This window comes from Podarcis muralis, chromosome 11, assembly GCF_964188315.1.
Source record: "Podarcis muralis chromosome 11, rPodMur119.hap1.1, whole genome shotgun sequence".
Classification (NCBI taxonomy): domain Eukaryota; kingdom Metazoa; phylum Chordata; class Lepidosauria; order Squamata; family Lacertidae; genus Podarcis; species Podarcis muralis.
In genome coordinates this window covers 58,452,503-58,472,803 of record NC_135665.1, presented here as the reverse complement: position 1 = coordinate 58,472,803, position 20,301 = coordinate 58,452,503, and the positions used below count along the sequence as shown (strand labels likewise).

The 20,301-nt window shown below is 45.0% G+C and overlaps 1 protein-coding gene across 3 annotated transcripts in view; it reads right to left on the bottom strand.

Moving 5' to 3' along the window:
- Positions 1-20,301, bottom strand: part of EPG5 (ectopic P-granules 5 autophagy tethering factor) — a 78,937-nt gene that overhangs the window by 5,247 nt on the left and 53,389 nt on the right. For all 3 annotated transcript variants that reach the window (XM_077936510.1, XM_077936511.1, XM_077936512.1), the window contains exons 33-41: positions 18,894-19,101; positions 17,455-17,530; positions 16,362-16,465; positions 14,706-14,881; positions 13,568-13,753; positions 11,577-11,786; positions 9,449-9,593; positions 6,584-6,826; positions 4,302-4,521 (exon numbers count right to left, since the gene is read on the bottom strand). In XM_077936510.1, coding sequence (XP_077792636.1) covers positions 4,302-4,521; positions 6,584-6,826; positions 9,449-9,593; positions 11,577-11,786; positions 13,568-13,753; positions 14,706-14,881; positions 16,362-16,465; positions 17,455-17,530; positions 18,894-19,101 — 1,568 coding nt within the window. The remainder of the gene's footprint in view (positions 1-4,301; positions 4,522-6,583; positions 6,827-9,448; positions 9,594-11,576; positions 11,787-13,567; positions 13,754-14,705; positions 14,882-16,361; positions 16,466-17,454; positions 17,531-18,893; positions 19,102-20,301) is intronic.

Here is a 20,301-nt window from a genome sequence, read left to right as displayed (position 1 = left end):
CCGCCCGAATATTACTTGCTAAAAATTGGAAAACACAAGAGCTACCAACAGTGGAAGATTGGCAGATGAAGATGATGGACTTTTCGGAGCTAGTTGACCTGACTGGAAGAATCCACGACCAGAAAGAAGAGGAGCTTCAAGAGGACTGGAGGAAATTCAAGGACTATTTGAATAAATGTTGTAATATAAAAAATTAGAAATTACTTGAAAGAAACAAATAGGCCTTGGATTAAATTAAGTTATAATTAATTAATGAGATTTAGAATGTTAAGAAAAGTGAATAAGATGGACTATAATTGGAAATTGTTTTAGTTGAATAATGATATTGGAAAGCTGTTACTTTTAATTACAAGGAAACTCAGAAGGGAGGGATTTGAGGAAGTCAACCAAGATGTTTAAAAGGTTGGATTTGTGAAGAATTAAAAGTTTGTTGTTATTGTTTATCTGTTTATTGTCCCCCCCTTTTTTTTCTCTTTCTTTCTTCTTTTTTCTTTTTCTGTTTTTGTGTATCATTTTGCTTTGTGGTTTGTGTTATCACCGTGGAAAATCTAATAAAATTTATTTTAAAAAATAAAAATAAAACTGCGGAACACCCTCCCTCAGGAGTCAGCAATGGCCGCCAACTTGGATCACTTTAAAAGAGGATTAGAGAAAATCATGGAGTTGGAGAGAGCTATGGCTACTAGCCTCTACAGCTGGAGGCAGCAATGTTCCAGGATATGGGTCCTATCATTTCCTCCTGCCAAACCTTTTACATCTCCTTATATCCAAAATTCACCATTGTTCCAATGCTACTGACAATTTTAATTGTTTACAATGGTTTTTAAGGTAAATTAGAAATTTCTCCCATTCCTACTGGTTTAATAAAGCTCAAAAGGAAGGTTTGGACAATTGATGAGTTGCTGCACCATCAAAGATAACAGATTTGGACAACATCCCAGATTGGAACGGAATCAGAGGAAGCTGAGCTGATCAAAAGACAGTTGGAAAAAATATATATTAACAAAGCTGTATTTGGCGGATGAAAGTATATGATGTTAGACATGAATGAGAATCACCGACCCAGGGACAAAGAATTATGGAGCATCAAAATCAAGTTGTAGAAAATATGGAAGCAACTAGGAGAAGCAGGACTATGATGTGGAGATATGCTTCAGAGATCCAGACCGTGGGGCACTCCGAGAAATTAATAAATACAATTTGGACTATAATTTGATCTTTTTTATTTTAGTTTTTTATTTTAACTTTATTATGGTTGGATCTATTAATTGGATGTTTTTTATTGGAAAATCAATGAAAATGATTTTTTTAAAAAAAGAAATCCCCCCCATTCCTTATTAAAACTTTGGTCTTCCTGATTTCTGATTCTTCTGCTCATTTTTGCCATTTCGGCATAATCCGTCAACTTAATCTGCCATATACCTGCAGGCAGATGGGAGGTGTCTCTCTCAACCTGGAGGTGTCAGGGATTGAACCTAAAACCTTCCAGTTGTGCTCTGACACTGAGCTATGGCCCTTTCCCTAAAAATAAAGCAAGGTTCTAGTCATCAGTGTTCTGATTTAAATAGCAGAAGCTGACTCAACCTAAATGGTTCTCCCAGGTTTCAGGCAGTGATAGTGCTAGAGATGTCAGAAGTTGAATCCGGGATCTTCTGCATGCAAGTACATGAAGAGGCATCCCCACAAACAACTGACTGCACTGAGGTCCAGCGCTGAGGGCCTTCTGGAGGTTCCCTCACTGCGAGAAGCCAAACCATAGGGAACCAGGCAGAGGGCCTTCTCGGTAGTGGCACCCGCCCTGTGGAACTCCCTCCCACCAGATGTCAAAGAGAAAAACAACTACCAGACTTTTAGAAGACATCTGAAGGCAGCCCTGTTTGGGGAAGCTTTTAATGTTTGATGCATTACTGTATTTTAATATTGTGTTGGAAGCTGCTCAGAGTGGCTGGGGAAGCCCAGCCAGATGGGTGGGGTATAAAAATAAAATATTATTATTATTATTATTATTATTATTATTATTATTATTATTTTGAATAGCCAGGAGTGCGGGCAGACAGTTTCCTGAGTCCATCCATCTCTGATCTAGCTACAAGGATTTTAAACATGATCGCTGCCCTGCAATTTGCAGAAACAGAAACCGCACAGCTCTGAGCCACGAGTGCGAACTTCCCCTGCTGGCTATTTTTTAAAGGCTTCCAAAAATAACCCCGTCTCTGTCAAAGCCACACTTTCCAAGGCGAAGCATCAGCGCGTGACTGGCAGCCTCACTCACAGCTGAGCTGAATGATGGAGCAATTCTGACAGAACCACAGGCAGGATTAAAAGTCTCCCTTGTCCATCCTTTCTCCGTCCCAGTCGCCCTCTGGGGATTTAAAGCTTGTGCGGTTAATAACTTGCTATTTAAGCTCTTAAAACACTCCCCACATTCCAGTTTCATTCAGGTGTCATAAGAAAGCTGCAGAGATAGCGCAGGATAGCGCGCACCCCAGAAATGATCTCTTTCAGCTTCTGCCTTCTGGAAGAAGGTAAAAAGGTAAAGGGACCCCTGACCATTAGGTCCAGTCGCGGACGACTCTGGGGTTGCGGCGCTCATCTTGCTTTATTGGCCGAGGGAGCCGGTGTACAGCTTCCGGGTCGTGTGGTCAAGCATGACTAAGCCGCTTCTGGCGAACCAGAGCAGCGCACGAAAACGCCATTTACCTTCCCGCCGGAGCGGTACCTATTTATCTACTTCCACTTTGATGTGCTTTCGAACTGCTAGGTTGGCAGGAGCAGGGACTGAGCAACGGGAGCTCATTCCATTGCGGGAATTCAAACCACCAACCTTCTGATCAGCAAGTCCTAGGCTCTGTGGTTTAACCCACAGCGCCACCCGCGTCCCTCTGGAAGAAGGTACAGGGTTATAAAAACTAGGATTAGCCGCCTGAGAAACAGTTTCTATCCAAATGTGATTTTGGTTTCAAACGCAGTGTAAGGTAGTCTCTGTGGGAGTATAAGAGTTTTTAGGGGGCTAACCAGGCTGGGATGACTGGGATAGCAGGCTTGTTGGTTTTTGAATGTCTGATGTAGATTTTTTCAATTTCGTTGCTCTGTATGGGACAATGACAGTAAAGATTATCGTATCGTATTGTAAGGAAAGATTATCCCCATTTCGCAGAGATAACCAGGGTGGATGTGGGAGAGATATGCCCCCATTTTGGAGAGGGTCCTTAAATCCGCCTCAGAGAAGAGACAAACAGCTAAACGGTTTTGGTCCTGCATACCTGAAGGAGTGTTTCCACCCCCATCGTTCAGTCCGGACACTGCGGTCCAGCTCTGAGGGCCTTCTGGCAGTTCCCTCACTGCAAGAAGTGAGGTTACAGGGAACCAGGCAGAGGGCCTTCTCGGTGGTGGCGCCCGCCCTGTGGAACGTTGACTACCAGTGAGCATTTTGGAAGGCCCAAAGAGAAGAATTTGCCTGGCAATCGGTAGCCAAGGTGAGAAGTCCTGCCCCAAACATCTGTCCTAGAATCACAGAGTTGGAATAGACCCCAAGGGCCATCGAGTCCAACCCCCTGCCAAGCAGGAAACACCATCAGAGCACTCCTGACATATGGTTGTCAAGCCTCTGCTTAAAGACCTCCAAAGAAGGAGACTCCACCACACTCCTTGGCAGCAAATTCCACTGTCGAACAGCTCTTACTGTCAGGAAGTTCTTCCTAATGTTTAGGTGGAATCTTCTTTCTTGTAGTTTGGATCCATTGCTCCGTGTCCGCTTCTCTGGAGCAGCAGAAAACAACCTTTCTCCCTCCTCTATGTGACATCCTTTTATATATTTGAACATGGCTATCATATCACCCCTTAACCTCCTCTTCTCCAGGCTAAACATGCCCAGCTCCCTTAGCCGTTCCTCATAAGGCATTGTTTCCAGGCCTTTGACCATTTTGGTTGCCCTCCTCTGGACACGTTCCAGTTTGTCAGTGTCCTTCTTGAACTGTGGTGCCCAGAACTGGACACAGTACTCCAGGTGAGGTCTGACCAGAGCAGAATACAGTGGCACTATTACTTCCCTTGATCTAGATGCTATACTCCTATTGATGCAGCCCAGAATTGCATTGGCTTTTTTAGCTGCCGCGTCACACTGTTGGCTTGTGTCAAGTTTGTGGTCAACCAAGACTCCTAGATCCTTTTCACATGTACTGCTCTCAAGCCAGGTGTCACCTATCTTGTATTTGTGCCTCTCATTTTTTTTGCCCTAGTGCAATACTTTACATTTCTCCCTGTTAAAGTTCATCTCCCTCCTGACCACAGGATGTCTGTACCTGGGGAACACCTGTTCCAGCCACTTGCTTAAAGTCAGCACCACTTTCATTTCATTGTCCAGAGTCTGCTTGGCGTTCAACCGCTGCAGAGCGTAGACGTAAAGAGTTAGGTAGCCGCCCAGCGAAAGGCACTCCTGCAGGAAGTCTTCGGCTGTGAGTTCGGGGACCTGTAGGGAGGCCACGATCGGCCCCCAGCCCAAATCCTGGCTGAGTGGAGAGTCTTTGTACAAAGAGGGAGTTGGGATGGGAGGAGAGAGAAGGAGACGAAGCACTGTTAGGCTAAAGTGGTCAGAAGACCTAAATGAGACAGAGCTCGGAGATGTTCCTTTAATTCCAAAGCAGTTCCTTTAAATCTGTAAATATCCCTGAGTTCCGACAGAGAACCCAAAGAGGCAAAAGGAGCACAAAATATGGTATGAACGGCGCCAAATGGCACCCCAAAAGGGTCAAATCCGCACTCCGAATAAACCGCCTCTCTTTGAAACAGTACAATTTTACCGTATTTTTCGCACCATAAGACACACTTTTTCCCTCCTAAAAAGTAAGGGGAAATGTGTTTGCGTCTTATGGAGCGAATGCAGGCGGGAGGCTCTGCTCAGCGCTCCCTTTAAAGAGCCGTGTGGAGCGTGTGTGGGCAGCCCCTTCTCCCTCCTTGGGGAAAAGCCCCCAAGAGTCGCACACACACTCCGAGCGCTCTTTAAAGGGAGCGTGGCTTTTGCGGGAGGTGGGGGAAGGGACAGAGGGCAGCCCCTCAGTCTCTTCCCCCACCTCGCGGAAAAGCCCCCAAGAGCCGCGCTCCCTTTAAAGGACGGGCTGCCCTTCTCCCTCCTTGGGGAAAAGCCTGCAAGCTCCATGCGGCTCGTGAAAGGGAGCGCTGAGCAGAGCCTGGGATGCATACAGGCTCTGCTCAGTGCTCCCTTTAAAGAATTTTTTTTTTCTGGCATTCCCCCTCTAAAAACTAGGTGCGTCTTATGGAGCGAAAAATACGGTAAATATGGAGGGAAAAGGTGAATAATTTAGTCCGATTCTGACTACCATGGGGGAGGAACAAATAATTATGTGAAGCACTGAGGATTCATCCCCCGGGCAGTGAAATATCCCCTCAGGTGCCTGCTTCACATCCATATTTTTCAAGTTTATCTACATAAGGAGCGCAGAGAGAAGAAACGCCACGGGGCATCTGCAGCAGCACAACCAGACTCCTCCATCTGCCCCAGCTGCAACAAAACATGTCTCTCCCATATCGGTCTCTACAGCCACGGCAGGCCTTCCAACAGTTCGACCTCAACCCACAAAGGCATACTCTTCTATTGTCTCCTGAGACAGATGGGCGCCAGCTACAATCTTGGGAACATAAGGACTAGAAGCTTGGGTTTTTGTTTAAATACTTAGGTTCTTGGGATGCTGAAACCTGTACACTTACAACAAAATCCAGGTCCTTTCCTACGCTACAGTTCTATGATTCTATGAGGTATCGTCACAAAGGCAGAAGTCCTTGCACTAAACACAGCCTTTCTCAACCTGTGGGTCCCCAGATGTTGTTGAACTACAACTCCCATCACCCCTAGCTAGCAAGGCCAGAGCTCAGGGATGATGGGAGTTGTAGTCCAACAACATCTGGGGACCCACAGGTTGAGAACCACTGCGCTAACAGGACAGCTTCACTGGGTGCAAACTACCATGCCTAGACAGACAGGCAGGGCCATCCTGAGTCGACAGTGAGTCACGAGGAAGGATAGTCAAAAGCCTTCCTCTCCATAGCTGTCAACTTACAGATTTGAAAATAAGGGACCAGCAGCCTCGAAAATAAGGGAGCCAAAATAAGGGATTTTCCAAGCACAGGTATGTTCAACTTCTGAGCACCTCTGAGCCAAAGGCAGAAAGCCCAGCCAGCAGCCAAACGAAGCCTCAAGAGGTGGTTCCCACAGCACAGCAACCCAGCAAAGAGGATGCAGCAAGGGAAACCACCGTCACCTCTCCGCTGGGAAGCGCTTAGCAAAGGCGAGTCCCCAGGCAACGCGGCCGATTTGATCGGCACAAGGCATGCAAGCTCCACCCCCCAGTCATTCTTAGAGTCCTTATTGGGTGAGCAGCGCAGCCATGCAACCCAGTTGGAGCCTCCCTCCTCCCTGGCTGGCAGGGAGGGAGAGGAGCTGCTTCCTTTGAAACCCGGGAAATTTAAGGGACATCATCAATAAGGGACAGCAGCGGGACTCAGTGCTGGGATAAGGGACTTTCCCGCCAAATAAAGGACAGTTGACAGCTATGTTCCTCTCTCTCACCTTCGTTAAAATAAGCCGTGACGCAGGCTTCCGTGGTCTCTGCCATGTGCCGGACCGACGCCAGACTCTGGCATGCAGCTGTTAAGAGAGGCATCACCCCTAAGCCGTGCACGGCACCGTCGATCCAGCCTCGCAGACTGACACGCAGAGACTCTGCTGTGGCGACGCTGGCGTTATTCATCATCATCAGGGCTTCTGTGAAAAGGCTGCTTAAGGCCAAGTGGCGAGACTGCATGTCCGTATCTGCAAAGGCAGCAAGCAAAAGGTTTGAATTTTTTTAAATTAAAAAATAGTAATCAAGCAAAAGGGACGCGCAGGTGGCGCTGTGGGTAAAAGCCTCAGCGCCTAGGGCTTGCCAATCGAAAGGTCGGCGGTTCGAATCCCTGTGGCGGGGTGCGCTCCCATTACTCGGTCCCAGCGCCTGCCATCCTAGCAGTTCGAAAGCACCCCCGGGTGCAAGTAGATAAATAGGGACCGCTTACTAGCGGAAAGGTAAACGGCTTTTCCGTGTGCGGCTCTGGCTCGCCAGAGCAGCGATGTCACGCTGGCCACGTGACCCGGAAGTGTCTCCGGACAGTGCTGGCCTCCGGCCTCTTGAGTGAGATGGGCGCACAACCCTAGAGTCTGGCAAGACTGGCCCGTACGGGCAGGGGTACCTTTACCTTTACCTTAATCAAGCAAAACATTTGAAATCACAGGAAGGAAAGAGGAAGGGTGGCTTTTCTGAATAAAGCACTGGGCTGAGATTCATGAGATTTTTTTTTAAAAAAAATCTTTATTAATTTAAATTACACACATATACAGTGGTACCTCGGGTTAAGTACTTAATTCGTTCTGGAGGTCTGTTCTTAACCTGAAACTGTTCTTAACCTGAAGCACCACGTTAGCTAATGGGGCCTCCTGCTGCCGCCGTGCTGCCAGAGCACAATTTCTGTTCTCATCCTGAAGCAAAGTTCTTAACCCGAGGTACTATTTCTGGGTTAGCGGAGTCTATAACCTGAAGCGTATGTAACCTGAAGTGTATGTAACCCGAGGTACCACTGTACAAAGAATTTACAAAAAGAAAATTAAAGAGAAAAAAACTAAGAAGAAAAGCGAATACAGAAGAAAAAAGAAAAAGCAGATTTACTTACATAAAAATACTTAATCTTCCTAATTAATACTTAAATAAGCACTTAAATAAAAAAGACTTCTGACAAAACGAGTCTTTCGATCATTCTCATTGTACTGTTTATACTGTCGTCGTTTTTTCCACACAGTTTTATATTCTTTAGTATTGTTCCCGTCTACTCCACAAACGGAGATTCATGAGATCTAGCACTCTGCCAGCACTGGTGAAAAACAGCTCTGATGTGGAAATGTAAAGAGAAGGAAGGTACATTTTTTCACCTTTGGTGGACGTGCCCCAGGATTAAGGCTTTTTGGGAAATGATCTATAATGAATTGAAAAAGGTATTTAAATATACCTTTGTTAAGAAACCAGAGGCCTTTCTCTTGGGCATGGTCGGCCAGTTGGTGTCAAAAAAGGATAGAACTTTCTTTATGTATGCTACAACAACAGCAAGAATACTCATTGCAAAGTATTGGAAGACGCAAGATTTACCCACTCTGGAAGAATGGCAGATGAAGTTGATGGACTGTATGGGATTGGCAGAAATGACTGGCAGAATCCGTGACCAGGGAGAAGAGTTGGCAGAAGAAGATTGGAAAAAATTTAAGGACTATTTACAGAAATACTGCAATATTAATGAATGTTGAATGATGTTGGATTGAATTTAAGTGGTTTCTAGCTGTAATGGTTAAAAGAATATGGAAAAATGGTTGGTTTTTTTATAAGAAAAAGTTTAAGTTTCAATGATTTAAGATGTTAGATAGAAAATATGGTGTTATTTAGCTGTAATGCTAGGAGATAAGGATTTGCTGGACAAATAATTTGAACCAGAAAACAAGAAGGGGAGGTATGAGGAGGTCAGGGAAATATGTTATTGAAATTAAGTTCTGAACTTTATGTGTTTTTAATGTTTTTTCTTTTCTTTTTTACGTTTTTTCCTTTGTTTGTATAAAATTGGAAACTTTAATAAACATCTTATAAAAAAGAAGAAAAACAGCTCCGCTGAACCCCAGTACTGCAAAACGAGCAGAAATTAGTTGAATTTCTAGTTTCAGCCCCCATCAACTTCTGAAGATGCCATCTTGCTCAGTACAGTGGAACCTTGCTTCTCAAATGCCTTGTTACTCAAACATTTTGGCTCCCAAACCCCAAAACCCCAGAGGTGTTCCTGTTTTTGATGTATTTTTAATCTTTGTTGGAAGCCGCACTGAGTGGCCAGCCAGATGGACGGGTACAAATAATAAATTATTATTATTATTGAACATTTTTCGGAAGCAGAACGTCCGATGCTGCTGTCAGCTATTGTTTCTGGGTTGCCTGCGCCAACTGGAAGCCGTGCCTTGGTTTTTGAACATTTTGGAAGTCAAACGGACTTCCGGAATGGATTACGTTTGAGAACCAAGGTACTACTGTATTACCAATAACGGGAGGCAGCAGGACTCAATGTATGTTCCAGTCCTGAACACCAGAGACCCTTAAAGTTGGAGTGAAAGGCCTTTTCTCCAGCAGCCTTAAATCTCTAGAACTTCCTCCAAAATGTCTGCCTGGCCTCACTTCTGTTAAATCTTAATATAGGGGAGGCTAACCTGCCATATACGGGACGCGGGTGGCGCTGTGGGTTAAACCACAGAGCCTAGGACTTGCCGATCAGAAGATCGGCGGTTCGAATCCCTGCAATGGGGTGAGCTCCCATTGTTCGGTCCCAGCTCCTGTCCACCTAGCAGTCCACAAGCTACACACACAGAGAGACCAACCTGGAGGGTTAAAGATGGTAATATCATCCAACAGCTTTGACATCTCTTGCTCCAGAGAAGGCAGGGTTATCTTCCCATTTTGCTCCAGGATGCTGAGGAAATGGACGACCTGGCGAATGTAAGCCCTGCACTTGAGGGTTGCATCCTAGGAAAAGCCAAGGGGGAAACAGTTAGCTCACCACCTCCCTGTTTTCCACAGAAGCTGCTCTAAATTTATTTGTTTAGTAAAATTCATACATCGCTTAATTCTAAGCGCATACAGTGGTACCTCTGGGTATATACTTAATTCGTTCCGGAGGTCCATTCTGAACCTGAAACTGTTCTTAACCTGAAGCACCACTTTAGCTAATGGGGCCTCCTGCTGCCACTGCGCCGCCAGAGCACGATTTCTGTCCTCATCCTGAAGCAAAGTTCTTAACCTGAAGCACTTTTTCTGGGTTAGCGGAGTCTGTAACCTGAAGCACATGTAACCTGAAGCGTATGTAACCCGAGGTACCACTGTATATTAAAGCTTCAAAGCAGTTTCCAAAAAAAGGTAAAAATACTAATAAGAACAACTAACAGCAACAACTCAAGACTTTCTATAAGTTAGATTAACAATACAGTTGTGCCTCAGATCTTGAACACCTTCGCTCCTGAACAAATTGGCTCCCAAACGATCGAAACCCAGAAGTGAGTGTTCCGGTTTCCGAATGATTTTCGGAAGCTAAACGTCCGGCGCAGCTTCCGATTGGCTGCAGGACGTTCCTGTAGCCAATCGGAAACTGTGCCTTGGTTTTCGAATGGTTCCGGGAGTCAAATGGACTACCGGAACGCATTCTGTTCAAAAACCAAGGTACGGCTGCAGATTTATTTAATCTTTTTAAAACCCAGATTAAAACTTGCACCATCCCTGAGTAGCATTGCCTAATCAAAAATGTTTCTATTTTTTATTTTTTTATTTTGCTTAAAAATGTATATAGGAAGTGCAGTGTAAGCAATGGAAGTCAATCAATGAAATTTTATTAATATTTTCATATTGAGATACTTGTAGAATAAATTCGGAAGAAATTCTTCCAACTTTTCTTCTTCTTTTTTTATATATGTGCGCTTATCTGAAATATATATATGCTTGTATGTATTTGCAATATTTTGCTTATATTTTGTAATAATTATGTTAAATAAATAAATTAATAAATTTTTAAATTTAAAAAAAATGTTTCTAGCAGACGCCAAAATGTCTTGGTGCCTGCTTGATGTCAATAGTCTGGCAGTTTGAAAGTTTATTCACCGCCACTAAAAGGTTGAGCCCTTACAAATGCAGAATGGCATTAAAGCAGAGACACCACCTTGCCAACCAAGGTCCGTATAGCTAAAGCTATGGTTTTCCCAATAGTGATGTATGGAAGTGAGAGCTGGACCATAAAGAAGGCTGGTCGCCAAAGAATTGATGCTTTTGAATTATGGTGTTGGAGGAAACTCTTGAGAGTCCCATGGACTGCAAGAAGGTCAAACCTATCCATTCTGAAGGAAATCAGCCCTGAGTGCTCCCTGGAAGGACAGATCCTGAAGCTGAGGCTCCAATACTTTGGCCACCTCATGAGAAGAGAAGACTCCCTGGAAAAGCCCCTGATGCTGGGAAAGATTGAGGGCACAAGGAGAAGGGGACAACAGAGGACAAGATGGTTGGACAGTGTTCTCGAAGCTACCAGCATGAGTTTGACCAAACTGCAGGAGGCAGTGGAAGACAGGAGTGCCTGGCGTGCTCTGGTCCATGGGGTCACGAAGAGTCAGACACGACTAAACAACAACAACTAAAAGGTTGACCCCTTACAAATGCAGAATGGCATTGTGTGGCACCTGCAAGTGCTAATTTAGCTGATTTAAGCTGGCAAGTGGGCACCTATGGGGCAAGGCGATCTCGTAGCACAGAAACCACAAGGTGGAGCAGCTCTCTCCTCCCCACCAGGAGCAGATTTAGGGGATCGGGGCCAGTTTGGTTGCAGAGCCTTGGGGAAGCCGCAACTATGAGGCAGAATGGAAGGCGAGAGGTGGTGGGGGGAGTCAAATTTTGGCCTCGCACAGAGCGCTGCTGATTTCGGGACCCCCAATTCCGCCGCTGTCCCTACCCACGCAGGGCTGTCCTTACCAGATGCATGTGGCTGTCGGAGGAAGCGCCAAAGCCCGCCGATGCCTTGAGCAGCTTGACTATCAGCTCGGCTGCCGGCTCCTTGGCCAGGATGATAGAGGGAGGATAGTGGGTGTTGAAGTAGCCGATGATGCTCTGATAGGACAAAACGCTGACGTGCTGCCAAGGGAGGGAGCTGGTCTGGCCCAGGAGGTTCAGCAGCGGAGACTCCTGACGTTTGGGGAGGAAATGGAGATCTCGTTCATGGTTCAGTCAACCAAAGCACCACACTTTGCCTTCAGCTAACCTTTACTCGGGACGCAGGTGGCACTGTGGGTTAAACAACAGCTAGGACTTGCCGATCAGAAGGTCGGCGGTTCGAATCCCCACGACGGGGTGAGCTCCCATTGCTCGGTCCCTGCTCCTGCCAACCTAGCAGTTTGAAAGCACGTCAAAGTGCAAGTAGATAAATAGGTACCGCTCCGGCGGGAAGGTAAACAGCGTTTCCGTGCGCTGCTCTGGTTCGCCAGAAGTGGCTTAGTTATGCTGGCCACATGACCTGGAAGCTGTACACTGGCTCCCTCGGCCAATAAAGAGAGATGAGCGCCGCAACCCAAGAGTCGGTCACAACTGGACCTAATGGTCAGGGGTCCCTTTAACTTTAACCTTTACTCAGAGCAGACCTCCTGAAATCAGTGGGCCTAAGGTTGTCATGGGGATTAACTTCAATGAGTATAGAACAGAACACCACAATCCCGTTTCTGAAAAGGAAGTCTTCTTTGCCCATAATACCCTCCTTGCCTTTCTTTTTCAGCCTTGCTGGCAACCTCTCAACCTCGCTTGTGCCTTTACCTGACCTGTGGCATACATTCCAGATAAGCCTCTGCTTATTATTATTAGTAATAATAATAAATTTTAATTTATACCCCGCCCTTCCTGGTTCAAAAACCAAGCTCAGGGCGGCTAACAACAAATTTAAAACACTTAATTATAAAAGCAGCATAAAATACAGTATGAAAACATGAATAACAACAGAATTCAAAAATCAATTAGGTAATCCCCAGGGCTAGCTGGCTGAATTGATCCTACTTGGGCCAGCGAGGAGGCCAGGGGAGAATTAGCTGTGGGGTCTCAGAGCGGGTGATCTTCATAAAAGGGGAGGGAAAGAGAAGGGAAATAAAAAATCAGATTATTGCAGTTTTGAAACCCCCCCCCCCAAAAAAAAAGCATTCAAGAGAGATTTGGGCCCACAAACATTCCCTTTCAAGGACATATTCCAGCCAGGCAAAAGCAATTCTGCAATGTGCAGAGCAGGGCCGGTGAGCTGCCATGGCCCAAGGAGAGTCCTATGGAAAGAGACCTGGAGAGTAGCATCTTGCTGCTGCTGCGGGATATGGAATTTTTTTTTTTTTTAGAAATATTTATTAAGGTTTTACAAAAAACATAGGTTTACAGAATAGTGACAATTAAAACAAAAATTAGCAAACTAAAAAAAACACACATAGGAAAGAGAAAGAAAAAAGATACAAAATGCAAAGAAAAAACTAATAGCTAAAAAGAAAAAATTTAAAAATAAATCCATTTTTCAATATCTTTAGGCTCGTTTCCTTATTTCCTTGACCTCCTCACACCTCCCCTTTTTGTATTCCCGTTTAGAAAATCATTTCAGCAAATCCTTACCCTCTTTCATTTATCTTTACTCTATATCTTAGCCTATTATAACTATGTATTTTCATCCATTATCGATCCGTATTTGCATATTCTTGTTAATCTTATTACCAATACCACTTATTTTCAATCCAACATCATTTTAACATTCATTAATTTTACAGTATTTCTGCAAATACTGGAATAATGGAATTTTTCCATGCAACCATTTGTGGAGCAGAAATCAGTACCAACTTTGGTTGGCACAGGAAAACGTCTGAGAAGCTCAATTCGGGGGGGGGGGGGGAGGGTCTAGCGGACAACTGTTGGGCGGGGTGGGGGAGCTGCTTAGTCCTGGGACATACCTCCCTGGTTATAAGTTGCTCTTCCTTTGCCAGAAGTACCACCATATAAAGCAGGCACACAATCATGTCCTGTGTTCCCGGAGGCGGGTTGGGATTCCATGCGTCAGAGAGGACGCTGACCCAGTTGATCTCGCATAGAACCGAGCCCAGGAAGAGGAAGCAGCTTTTGGGACTGCCTCTCTCAACCTGGAAAAGTGAAAAGGAAAGAACAACAACAATTTATTATTTATACCCCACCCATCTGGCTGGGTTTCCCCAGCCACCCTGGGCATCTTCCAGCTGGATATTAAAAACGAGATAAAACATCAAACATTAAAAACTTCCCTAAACAGGGCTGCCTTCAGATGTCTTCTAAAAGTCTGATAGTTGTTTATTTCCTTGACATCCAATGGGAGGGCGTTCCACAGGGTAGGCGTCACCACCGAGAAGGCCCTGTGCCTGGTTCCCTGTAACCTCACTTCTATCAGGGAGGGAACCACTAGAAGGTCCTCGGCGCTGGACGTCTGAAGGGGGAGAGGCCAGAAGGACAGAATTTGGCTCCTCACCCCTCTTCTCCAGGTGTACAGTTCAGGGAGGGTGCTGGCAAAATTTGGGAATGCCTCCCAGGGGCGCTCACCCTGCAGACACACAGCGACAGCAGTGGAGAAACCTGTCTTATGAGGAACCTTGCTGTTCTGCTCATTGACAAACCCCTATCAGGCATTTGAGGAGCCCACGATTTCCTTGAACACACTTTGAAGAGCACTACAGTGAGGGAACCACCAGAAGGCCCTCGGAGCTGGACCGCAGTGTCCGGGCTGAATGATGGGGGTGGAGACGCTCCTTCAGGTATACTGGGCCGAGGCCGTTCAGGGCTTTAAAGGTCAACACCAACACTTTGAATTGTGCCCGGAAACGTACTGGGAGCCAATAGTAACTAGGGTGGGGAACGTCTGGCTCACAAACCCTCATTAAACCCGCCAGACTTCCCCACTTCTTGATCCACTGGGACACATTCGCCATCCCTGATTCAGGGCTCTGTTGCATAACCTGCCCCGTAAATTGTACCACCTGAAGAGGACAGGGAGCTCCTTCCAAACTTCCTTCCCTGTTCTCCCTCCCTCGCTATGGTTCTCTATCCAAAGCACCTGCCTCTTACTTTAAAGAATTCTTCCATGAGTTGCCGGTCCGGATGCATCTCCTTCCAGGGAAGGCGGCCAAACTCGGCGTGGAACGTGTAGAGGATGTGCTCTGGCATTTTGGGGGCCGTGCACGTCTCGCAATAGTGCATCAGGTGGAGCCAAAGTGGCCCATGGTGGCTTGGCAGCAGTTTATCTGGAGTGGAAAATGGAAATGGCAAATTTAGCCCAGCATCCTGCCAACCACTTGCCTATAGGAAGCCCACAAGATGTCCCATAGAATCAGATGAGGTAGCCTTTGTCAGGAGCTCAGCCTACACTCGAGGAGGATCCTGGCAGAGACACATGCCCAACTGGCATGTTCTCTCCCTCCTGGTCTTTCGTTTGGGAGCTTCAAATGCTTTCTTCTGCCTGAACATCACAGCGACCGATGCCAACAGACACCGACACACTTAGGGATCCACAGAGTCTTCACAGCTTGCATAACAGACCTCAGCAACTCAGCATTTTGGCTAATCTACTTTATTTACATATAAACACACCCGGAGCACTGCAACATGGCTCCCTCTCTCTCTAGCATCAGACAGCAAAGAGGAAAAGAACAAAGGACAATAGTCCCACTTCACGGAACACAGTAACACAAACATCCTGTTTCCGTCACTTCCCACTCTGTGGAGTCAAAACATACACCGTCATGTGAAAGACAACAATCCCATGACTGCAATCATGGAGCAGGAATTCTAACAGTCTTCCCGTTGTTGTTGTTTTATCATATGCAGTGGTCTTGTAGTAAGGTTAAGGCTTACTGGGAAATGATATATAATGAAATGAAAAGGATGTTTAAAGTAGTGTTTGTTTAAAAAACCCCAGAAGCTTTTCTCTTGAGAATTATAGGGACAGGACTACCTAAAACGTATAGAAACTTATTCATGTATGTGACTACAGCGGCTAGAATGTGACTCGCCCAAAAATGGAAAGGAGAAGAAGTCCCAGCAAAGGAAGAATGGGTACAGAAACTTATGGAATATGCAGAAATGGCGGAACTTACCAGAAGAATAAGACATCAAGATAACTAACTTTTTATAAAAGAGCGGAAATGGTTTACTGAATGTTTACAGATAAACTGTAAATAGATAAAAGCACCGGCAGGGTTACTGTAATAACCTGCAGTTTCATAAGAGTATATATTTAAAGAAGATGAATAAATGAACAAGTTAAGCTAATTTGGATATGCAGAAGATATTAAAAATAAATGTAAGGAACCTCAGAAAGTGGGGGAAGATGTCAAGTTTCAAAATGTCAAAATGACTGTAAAATCAGTGAAATGTATAAATATTTTTTTTTTAAAAAAAAAGATGGATGACCCCCACTTTTTTTTTGCCTTCTCTGATGCGTGATGTGTGTGTGTTGCTGTAAAGTTGTTTGAAGACCTTTGAATGGCAAGCAACTAACAAGTTTCATCGTCATCATCATCATCATCATCATAAATAAGCCTCGCCTGTTGGAGAAATTGGGTGGATGAACACCTTCCTGGCAGCATGGATAGCACAAGTGGGAACGAAAACCACACACAAATAATGTGCAATTCAGAAAAAGGCTAAGGAAGGGAGACATTCATGGCGGGCATGAATATTAAAGGATATATTTAATGGCTGCCAGTATGGACTTTTGCCTACCTTTAAAGCTTTCGTGCAGAACTCCTATGCTGTGTGCATATAACTGCACCATATTTGAAGCCACAGCTGTGTCACTCTCCAGCCAGGGGTAACAGGTCTGTTTGCTTGATTAAAGAAGGAGTAGCGGAGAGAGGGAGAGAGGCAAGAGAGATTTTAGACAAGAGCCACTACCCTCCACCTGCTTCCTGGTGCCCTGCCGCAATTTCAAGAGGTCAACCAATATAAGGTTATGAAATTGCTTTGTGCCAATTCAGACCATTGTGGGCCATCTATCCCAGTGTAGCACAGGAAATGCAAAAAGAGAAATAACCAGTATTTAAGAGGAAGCACGCTCATTAAGTAAATATATAATACAGTCGTACCTTGGAAGTCGAACGGAATCCGTTCCGGAAGTCCGTTCGACTTCCAAAATGTTCAGAAACCAAAGCGCGGCTTCTGATTGGCTGCAGGAAGCTTCCTGCAGCCAATCGGAAGCCATGGAAGCAGCGTCGGACGTTTGGCTTCCAAAAATGGTTCGCAAACCGGAACAGACACTTCCGGGTCTGCAGCATTCAGGAGCCAAAACGTTCGAGAACTAAGCTGTTCGAAAACCAAGGTACGACTGTATTCTTAACAGAGATATAGATAAAAACATACATTTATATCAATAAGCAAAGAGTGTCCAGGGACCAAAGTTTCTGGATCCAGAGTACAATCCAAGGTTATTTTTAAAAATCTCTTAATAAAGACTTGTAATTCTTTCAATTTAGACTATGGAACCTTTTGTAATTGGAGTCATAGAATTGTATCAACTATACATCATTTTCCACCAGGCATGTTTCATTATTGATTCAGTAAATCACACAGCTGTATCCTATTACTTTCCTTATTGGCAATTGTGACAGCTTAGTGTTTATTTAAAAAAAAATGTAAAGACCATTTTTCTTACCTTTCCTTTTTTCTATAACTTGCTCATCATTATTAAAATTCAATAAAGCTTTTTCCCCCCAAAAAAAGAAATAAATGAGGAGCTGACTGATCATCACAAACAGAATCACACAAATGCCCTTTCACAGACACATGGAATGTTTCTTCCCTTCGGCTCCCTGCTCACCTTGCGTCTTCTCTCTCCAAAACCAGGATCCAAGGCCTAAAAAGTCTGGTGATGACCAAATGCAAAGAGCGCAGTGCTGGGAAGGAGGGAAAAACACACATGTGCAACATAGCAATGAGATATTTTGACAGCACAAACATCTAACATCTATGTGTTGTCAGCAACTTCAGTAGCCCAAGTTTCAGCTGATGCTGCTTCTTTTAATTAAAGCAAGTTGATAGTCCTTAAGACTGCAAAAGCAAGTACAGTCGTACCTTGGTTGTCAAACGGAGTCCGTTCGACTTCCGAAAGCGTTCGACAACCAAGGCATGGCTTTCGATTGGCTGCAGGAGCTCAATCGGAAGATGCGTCGGCCGTTCAGGTTCCAAAGAACGTTCACAAACCAGAACACTCACTTCCAGGTTTGCGGCGTTCAGGAGCCAAAACATTTGACTCGCAAGGCGTTCGGGATCCAAGGTACGACTGTACGCAGGGGAGTGTGGAATGCCAGTGACCTCTCGGAAGCCAGCAAAACAGTATGCCAAGAAACCAGGAGATAGCGATAAAAGATTCTCCAATTTGTTGATATTAGACAAAAGCAGGGTCTCATTAGCCGCTGGAGAGATGATAAAAAACTTTGGATGATTTCCTAGAATCTGCATGGGAGTTGTGACACACTTTTAATTTGGAAATCTGCCATGATGGAAGTCAAGACTGAGCTGCAGATAAATAGTCATAGGGGGAGATGAGCCTTTAATATTTCCAGTTTGATTTGGTAAACCTCCCCTGGAAAGACTAATGTTTGATGCAACCGGTCTGGGAAAATCAATGAGCAGACGCCTAAACTTGATTTCATCAGAAATGAGTGAAGATGGCGGCTGCCAGCAGCGAAAAGACCTTTGGATTGATTCGGCAGAAACACCAGCGTGTGAGGAGATGCTGCAAACTTATAGAGGGGAATCATAGACATAAAATCCACACAAACACATCATTGCTTGTTTCAACTTGCTTGTTGAAACAACTCAAGAGGCCGTGAAAGAAGGAAGGTTAACAACAGGAAGAATTAGAGGAACTACTGGAAATGACTATGAAAAGCAGTAGAGATATGAGATGATCAGAACCCTCCGAACTTGAAGCATGGGAAGTGCCATTAAAAAAATTATAATTTGCCAGAATATTCGGATTATTTGATATGTATATGTATAATTTGGAATATTTAATGTGATTTGAGTCGGTTGTTAAAATGGAAAATTTAATAAAAATGAATTTAAAATAAAAAAGAAACCAGGAGATAGCAAAACACATTTTCAACCGGGGGGGGGGGGGGGAGAGAGAAGGGCAAAAAGGGAGGCAGCCACAATGGCAGCAGTCGCCTTACGTGGCATTATGCCAGCCTCCCAAAACACAGGGAACTCAGGACGGCCGTGCCAGTTTTCCTTACACGCTTGCCTGTGTGTTACCTTCCAGAGTCCTGCCACTGCCGACTGGCTCTCGTGCCAAGTTGGCGACTTCCGAGTCCACCAGGCGGTTGACGAGATACTCGGCGAAGCAGGTCACTTCGGCTATGTAGGGAGCCCACTTGGAGAACAGGCCAAAGCTCCGGAAGTCTTGCGAAGACAAGCGCAGCTTCAGGAAGTAGTCGGAAAGCCAATCAATCGTCTCCATGACCTGCAGAGGAAGAAAGGTCTGAGGCCTGGGATGATGTACAAAGCAGATTATGGCTCGCCATCCCAGGTGGAGAGCTTGCTGCTTTACTTTGCCGCCAGTAGATTATGGGAAACTTTGGACCGCCTCCTGTAGGCGACCCAGAGATTTACCAGTAGATTCCAGCCTGACACCTGCCTAGCTCTGCCTTAGATGATGCATCATAACAGCGTCACTCAAGAAAATAAGAAACTGCCTTAGGCTGCCACACACCAGAGTTCCATCTAGCAGCTAAATATCAATCAATCAATGTTTATTACAGCAAACAGCCAGCATATTAAACCAGAATTTCTGCATAATTCTCTACGTAAGCAATAAAAACGATAGATATGGGATTTAACAATCAATATACTAATGGAATGTACTTGAAATATGCGTCCAGAGAGAATAAAACGCCATAAAAGTTTAAAAGAGTAAGAGATTTAACTAAGAACTGTAGCTGTTTATGATGATTTATGCAGCTATGTATTCTTTTGCTTTCTTTGACTTACGGCTGTTGCACAAAATCTAGCTATATTTCTAGTGACGTACGAATTCTGGTCGGACAAGAGCTAAGTTAAATAGCATTCCTCTGTCCTCCCTGACATTTTTCATACAAGGGGCGTTATGAGAGAGGCTCTGGAATCTGAATGAAATATACAGTGAAATAGAACACGGCTCACTGTTTTTATTTGACCACTCTTACATGGACAGATCCATAATCTTTCTGTATCTACCTTCCAAAAGAACAGATGGCAGGACGTTAAATTTCCAGTGGCTAAATAGCATTTGCCTTGACAGAACAAGGGCAGAGGGTCATTGAAGCCTTGCTACACGCAGATCCTTTTAAAGCCCTCCTTCCTACTTAATCATAGACATGTAGTGCCTGTGCTTTAAGCTTGAAGTTACCAGCATGGTAAAGGTAAAGGGACCCCTGACCATTAGGTCCTGTCGAGGCCAACTCTGGGGTTGCGGCGCTCATCTCGCTTTATTGGCCAAGGGAGCCGGCGTACAGCTTCCAGGTCATGTGGCCAGCATGACTAAGCCGCTTCTGGCAAACCAGAGCAGCGGACAGAAATGCCATTTACCTTCCCGCCGGAGTAGTACCTATTTATCTACTTGCACTTTGACGTGCTTTCAAACTGCTAGGTTGGCAGGAGCAGGGACCGAGCAACGGGAGCTCAC